Below are 8,015 nucleotides of genomic sequence, written 5' to 3' on the forward strand. Positions count from 1 at the left end.
CAAGTTCAAATAGGACGCTAAGACAAAACCTACTATTTGGTAAAATTATTTATACATTTATGAAATTTTGTTTGATATGTAAAAATTTTCATAAAGAAATTATATTTTTGCAGTTAATTTACCGTGTCTTTTATTTTATTAATTCGATTATAATATTATAATTATAATTAATTATTCTTTGACCAGAAACAATATCAACTGATTTTTTCTAATAAAAGTATATACTTCTATTAATTATAAATGAAACTTTAAAACTAATCATGTATAGTAGTTCACAGATTTTTAAACTGAAACTATATGAATTGTAATATTGAATTTGGAAATAATCCATTTATGCATAATTTATGCACCATGGTAGTTTACAAAATTGTGATATGTAATCGATATTAACTTTGAAAATAAACCATGTTTAATTAATATTAATATATATTATAATTTCAGTTTAGAAATCCGTGAATCACTATAGTGTATATATACATGAATTAGTTTCAAAGTTTCATTTACAATTACTTCTGTTGCAAAAAAATCCAGATTCCGAAACAGAATATAGTGAAATATCTTGGTCTCCATTTAGACAGCAGACTTACTTGTAAAAGTCACATAAAAACAAAAAAGCAGAAAATAATGATCAAAATGAAAGAATTTGATTGGCTACTGTGTAAAAAGTCTAAGCTCTCTGTTGAAAATAAGTTGCTGCTATATAAAGCAATTATTAAATCAATCTGGACCTATGGAATTGAGTTCTGGGGATGTTGATAAATCAAATATAGCTATAATGCAGATAACTTAGTCAAAAATTTTACGTACAATTTTTAATTCTCCGTGGTACTTTACAAATGAAACCATTCACAGCGATCTCAACATGAAAACGGTGCATTAACGTTCAAAGAATTTAAGGAAAAATATAAACGTAAACTGGAATCACATTCCAACCCATCAATAGGCGGCATTATCCAATCATTTGGCGTAAGAAGATTAAAACGTCAATTGCCTTTAGATTTAGTCTTAGATCAGCTTCAATATAACATTATCTTCTTAATTGTTAAACTAAGAAGATCTCATGGGAGTTCTTCTTGGACATCGCTCTCAAATATTGTCAATTTAGCTCATAGGAATTCTTATGTATTTCTGATTGCTGAATAAAACAGAGTTAATATATATATATATATATATATATATATATATATATATATATTGTTTCTGGCCAAAGAATAATTAATTATAATTTATATTATACTAATTCATAATCCTATAGCTTTGTTGTGTTTGTTTTAAAAATTATTATTTATATATATGTGGTAGTTTATAGCAATTTTCGTTACAAATTAATTGTTTAACAAAATACCTCCCACACATAAAATATAGTATAAAATCTTTTGCAAAACGTGATTAATTTCATGAGCTATATATAATTAAGATGTATACGATACTTAATCCATTCGAATTAAGTGAAATTAAAAATAATGTAGTTTCCGAGTTCCAAATGACTCATTTTTTCCTAATGATCCTCTAGTCGTACGCTATAGTGCTATCAATTAAATTTCTAAATTCAGTCTAAGCGTCTGATCCCCCTTCATCCCATATCTCAATTACGAGAACATATATTCAATAACTGTGCAACATTTTCACTACCTTCTCTTATAAAAGTTACCAATAGTCAACCTCCAGAATGACGTTCTAAAATCCACATTATAGAACGCATAAATAAACGGATTGATCGCTGAATTTATCCAGCCTAACCAGGTCAGTATGGACATGAGCTGGTCGCTGACGTCAGTTTGCACCAGGAATGGTGTAAGTATATAGTATATGAAAAAAGGTAGCCAGCAAGCCACGAAACCGCCGACAACTATGGAAAGTGTTTGAGCTGTCTTGGTTTCCCGGCGCAGGCTGGAGATCCTCTGGCGCAGGGGCCGCGCTCGGTTGAACGGCGACCGTGGGGAGCCCGTTGATCCCAGGGCGAACGTAGTTGCGTACTCCATGCGGGAATCGCGGTACGAAGGCGAAGACAGCTGAGGATAAAGTTTAGAACAGTTTGAAAACTTTAGACTCGCATATGAATTTTATTTGTACACATACATTGGTATTAACTTCCCGAAGGAGAAGCTTGTTTTCCTCAAAAAAATCGATTAGATGAATTTATGTTTTCTCGACGTTTTAAGCCATTCTGAATCAAATGAGACCAAATTTGGAATAAGTATGTGTGTGTGTGTGATTTTTTACCGAAAATCGACGTTTACTCAAAAACGGACATATATTTCAAAAATTTAGCCATTCGATGTATCTCGATGGGGACTATCGTTTGTCAGTTTTCCGCTACGATCGGCCGAACCGTTTCTTTGTAAATCGCAGAAAAGTGAAAAAAATTTCATCCACATTTTAACCCGCAATTCTAAAGCGATTTTAAAAATTCAAAAACCGTTCGAAAGATATTGGTTGGGAATCGACCTGATTAGTTTTTGGTAAAGATCGGCCGAGCCGTTTTCTTGTAATAAAGTGTTACAAAGATTTTTTTCGACGATTTTTATGTTTTTTTTTTGGCGGTAGATACCATAGTATTATAGATTATACCAAAATATTAAGGCCCTACGACAACTCGTTTAACTTTAAAAATTCGTCTAAGTTTGCAAAAATTAGTATCGTTTTTTTGCCGTTTGACAAAATTAAAAATTTGATCGACGTTTTAACAAAAACGCCTGAACCCGTTTCAGAAATTAAAAAGCAATTTCATGTATCTCAATGAGGACTATCATTTGTCAGTTTTGTGCGACTATCTGCTGAGCCGTTTCTTTGTAATTTGTAAAAAAAGTTAAGCTTTTCACCCACATTTAATGGATAGATTTTAAGAAATTAAAAATTGTTTGAAAAATATTAGTTGGGAATGATACTGCTTACTTAGTTTTAGATAAAAATCTACCGAGCCGTTTTCTTGTAATTAACTGTTGGAAAAAAAGTTTAAGCCGATTTTCATGGAACTTTTTTTATATCATGGTCTTATAGAACTTACTGAAATATTACGGCTTTACGACAAATAGTTTGAGAAAATGAGTAGTTTTTTTGACGTTTGTTGAAATTAAAAATAAGACGATTTACTTGGTATAACGATAGAGTACTTGGTAATGAACATACCAAACCATAAAAATTTATTTTTAGAAAATACTCTAAGTTAACTTGTCCGTTCGTTTTCAATTATCTGTAATAAATCGACTCGGAATACTTTTAATCATTCATAAATTAATTTATTTTTTATTGATTAAGTAGATTATTTACACATATCGGGAAGTTCGTGTAAACGTTGCCAACTAGTTTGATACAGTTTCAATAAATATTTCAAGGTAAAACGCATAAATCTATCAATCAAACTCTGCATAGATAAAATGTATAAAATGACATATATATTTTAGCAGATATTGAAACGAATGGAGCGAAGTCGACACTTGCCCCATTTTTATACTGCAAAAAATAATAAATTAATAATATATATATATATATATATAAGTTATAATAGTCATAATTGTAATATTTGTTGAAAATATATAAAATGGTTCGATCAGTAACAAAATTCAATTTTTATTCAGTTTTTGATTAACAAGAGAAAATATTTTATGTGGTATAATTTTAAAAATATGACGCACGTATATCAACATTTTTAATGAAATAAAATAAATTATAATAATTTCATGTTATTTAACAATGCTTATTTCAAATATAGCAATTATTATGATCCCTTGCCTTCAACCTTTAAAACTTTTAGATTCAAAGTAATCGACATTCATGTTTAATTATCTTAACAGAGGCAATATAAAAATAAAAATAATTTTGTATTAATTTTTATTTGTTGTTTACTTATATTTTACATATGAACATTCCAAATATAGGTAAACTTGATAGGATTGATCAAATAACTATCGGTCTAGTAATTTTGTCCCCCTGTTAAATGCATCAATGCTATAAAAATGTATATATAGTTTTTCAAGTGTCAGTTCGTAAAGCTGATATCTGCAGTATTTGCAACATATTTTCATATGATGGTTATAGCCAATGGTTATGGCAATGGCTTCATTTCGCAATATTTGTCCCATAGGAATCGAGCAGCACGTTCGGTTCCGAGTTGTATAATAAAGGCATGCACAGTATTTCCAATGTGCTCTAACTATGCTAATAGCTACATTTATACGAGTTTTAAATGCAGATTTATATTCTGATCGTGCAATTTTTCCATATATGCAATCAATAGGAATAGTTTATATTTCTTTATTTCGTTCGATAAAAATTTTTGATTGCTTTCAAAATTATGTAGTACATTTGGGTTTCAAAAAATTCAACTAGTAGTGTGGGGCATCATGCCTTAATTCAAATTCCTGGAACTTTCTGTACCAAAAATTCATTTTTTTCAAAAGATTTTTTTTTTTGAAACTTTGAAAAAATCAGATTTCTGAGAAATTTTTAATTTTTGAAAAAAAAGATGACTTTTTTGGAAAAAAAAACTTATTTAAAAAAAATATTTTGGAAATTTTGAACTCTTTTTCAAAGCAATCGCACTGCTTTAGCTGCATATAGACGAACTATCAAAGCGCGTAACAAATAATAAACAATTCTAATTGAAAATTGCTTATCGCATTTGACCACCTTATCGCAAAAGTTCACCAACTTTTGGAATGTTTGGAAATTCGTACATAATTGGATTTTATAATAAAAAAACTGGATGGAAAACATTAGTGGGTTGTTTCATACTTTAATCACGAAATTTAAAAAAAATCGATTACAGGCGTTTGTCGTATATTAATAATAATATTAAAAATGAATGTTGGGTTGAGTTATAAATTGAGTACAAAATTGGGATTGGAATTTATGGGCGAGAAATAGCTATAACAGTCAAATAATTTATACCTGTATATTAATAATATTTAAAAATAAATGCTGATGTGTGTTATAAAATTGAGTACCAAAATGAGTATATAAAAGACTCAAAACTTGGGCAAACGATACAAAAATTAGATAATTATTGTCAGTTAGGATGTAATATATATGTAAGTTCTATTTTGCAATATTAAATATAATTATTGCTATTATACTCGTATATTTTTAACACCAATCATTATCAATAATTTTTCATTAGTTAATTTATTCTTTGTCGCTATTGTCATATGTAATGTCGTATATAATTCGTAGTTAAATTCGCAATAATAAATATCACTTTTGATATTGTCTATTTTTAAACAAATACTATTGATGGTGATTTTTATCAAATCCAGAAACGTGTGTCATTAGTTTAATTATTTTTTATGGTATGTTATAACATCATATGAAAATGCATTTACTGTATATATTAAGATCAGATATGATGTATAAAGTACCTAAGGGTAGAAAAATATGCACTAAAAATAGCAATGCAAAATGTATAATTAATTACTGTAATAAATACTTTTTGTCTGTCTGTCTGAAAATGCCGGAAATCTAAGATTTAAATAAAAACTTTTAGGGTGTATCATGTAAAACTTGTAGTTGGTAGAATTTGGTATTATTGAGTATTATTTATGATATTGAATACGACAGAACGCACATATTTTAACTAGTTGGTATTGGTATTTTGCCTTGCGACAAGTTAACTCGGAGTATTTTCTAAAAGCAAATTTTCAAAAATCAATATTTTTTATAATTGAACCAGTTTCCGTGGGACTTTAATTGTTTAGTATGCTCATCAAGACCAAGTACTCTATCGTTATACCAAGATAATCGCCTAATCTTAATTTTAAAAAAACGTCAAAAAAACTACTCTTTTTCTCAAACTTTGATGATTTTTTAAAATTATAATACGGCCTTAATTACGTAAGGCCGTAATATTTCAGTAAGATCTATAAGGACATGATATATATCGTCAAAAAAAGTTCCATAAAAATTGTCTTATTTTTTTTAAATAATTAATTACAAGAAAACGGCTCAGTAGATTTTCATCTAAAACTAATCAGAATCATTCCAACTAATATCTTTCGAGCAGTTTTTGATTTTTTAAAATCGATTCGGTAGTTTGAGCTTAAATATAGACGAAAAGTTTAACACTTTTTTTCAAATTACAGAAAAACGGCTCGGCAGATCGTCTCACAGAAATGACAAACAATAGTCCTCATTGAGATACATTAAATGGCTTTTAAATTTCTAAAATCGGTTCAGGCGTTTTTGTGAAAACATCGATCAAAAGTGTAATTTCAACAAATTACACACATCGATCAAAAGTGTAATTTCAAAAAAACGATTCTAATTTTTGCAATCTTTGAAGAATTTTTAAGATTAAACGACTTGTCTTAGTAACGAAATAATTTAGTATGATCTACAAGACTATGGTATCTACCATAAAAAAAAATCATGAAAATCGTCGATTTTTTTTAAACTTTGTTACAAGAAAATGGCCGGCCGATCTTTTCCAAAAACTAATCAGCACGATTCCCTAAAAATATCTTTCGAACGGTTTTTGAATTTTCAAAATCGATTCAGCATTGCGAACTAAAACCTGGACGAAAAATTTTTCACTTTTCTGCTATTTACGAAGAAACGGCTCGGCCGATCGCTGCACAAAACTGAGAAACGCTAGTCCCCATCGAGACACATCGAATGGCTTTTAAATTTTTGAAATCGGTTCAGCCGTTTTAGAGAAAACGTCGATTTTCGGCAAAAAATCTGTTCACACATTCACACACATACTTTTACCAAATTTGGTCTCATTCGATTCAGAATGGCTTGAAACGTCAAGAAAATATAAAATTAGCGGGTCGGATTTTTTGATGAAAACATAAACTTCTTCTTCGGGAAGTTAATAAAATATAATGTAGATGAAAATTTAATAAAAAAACAAACTTTCCAAAGAAGAAATTTAGAATTTCGCCGTGCGTTTCAGTCGCTGACAGAATTTATGACGAAGCATGCACATTTAATTTTTATGTTTATTTCATTATAATTATTGAATATAAAGTTCTCATTAAAGAAGTGGAGCTTTTTTCCTAGAAAGTCATTTTTTTCAAAATTTAAGTTTTCTCAAAAATTTAGTTTTTTTTAAGTTTAAAAATAAATTTAATCTTTTTTTGAATCTGGTACAGAAAGTTCCAGCCAGCCATATGAAGTGCTCATTAAAAGGGTGGAGCTTTATTCCTAAGAAGTCAATGTTTTCAAAATGTAAAATTTTTCAAAAATCTAATTTTCAGTTTTAAAAAAAATTTAATCTTTTAAAAAACATTTTTTTTTTGGTACGGGAAGTTCCAGCAATTTGCCTTAAGGCACGATGATATACACCATTAGTTTATTAATAATTCATAATTTCTCTTTTACTTTACCTTATTTTGTATTTTGGTCTTGTGCAGGGTGACCTGAGTATCGCTGAGCGGCTGGCATTCGCACATCGTGGCCGTACTCAGCTTGAACGTCTGCTTCGGGGTCAGTTCACCAGGACAAGGCGCGCTGCTGCGGTATCGGCGAGCGGGGCTGGACGTGGAGTCTGCTTCGGACGTATCGATTTCCGTATCGATTATTTCAATCCGTAATTTGACACTGTTGCTTTTGTTACGATGATGAAATAACTGGAACAATGAGATAAAGGATATAGAGGTACATGCCATTAGATATTGTAATATTCATAGAATAATTGTATTTAGCAATAGCATGTTTTAAGTCAGGAAGTTGTTCAGGGACTGAATTATGATAGGAAGTTGAATTATACACGATGTAGTTTTTATACTTTTAATTTTTTAACTTCGAATTTTTGTTTTACAAGCATAAAAATAGTGGACAAATAATCAGTCATCGTAAGCTTGTATATGTAAATGAAAAATACACATATGACTGTGCTTTTGTGTTACGTAGTTATAAAATTTATTAAAACTCTCCTTCGATAATTCAGGTTGTTGGGTTATAATTTAACCCTTGTAGCTGTCGACTGTATTAAACACTGATTTGTTTGTATATTATACATTTGTTGCATAATTACAATCCCTGATTTGTTACTAAGTTATTATGAAAGAAGATAT

General features: G+C 29.4%; 1 protein-coding gene across 1 annotated transcript; it reads right to left on the bottom strand.

Annotated features, from left to right (window-relative positions):
- Positions 1-1,260: 1,260 nt before the first annotated feature.
- LOC113373844 (5-hydroxytryptamine receptor 1F-like) lies at positions 1,261-7,792 on the bottom strand. The gene is made up of 3 exons (XM_026614117.1): positions 7,760-7,792; positions 7,326-7,568; positions 1,261-2,012 (listed from the first exon to the last, which is right to left on the bottom strand). Exons 1-3 carry the CDS (start codon positions 7,790-7,792, stop codon positions 1,629-1,631), a joined length of 660 nt encoding a protein of 219 aa, XP_026469902.1. The 3' UTR covers positions 1,261-1,628.
- Between the last annotated feature and the right edge of the window lie 223 nt (positions 7,793-8,015).

Source organism: Ctenocephalides felis, unplaced genomic scaffold (assembly GCF_003426905.1).
Source record: "Ctenocephalides felis isolate EL2017-DRISC unplaced genomic scaffold, ASM342690v1 CF-g0.4_SCAFFOLD_01604, whole genome shotgun sequence".
NCBI classification, from domain to species: domain Eukaryota; kingdom Metazoa; phylum Arthropoda; class Insecta; order Siphonaptera; family Pulicidae; genus Ctenocephalides; species Ctenocephalides felis.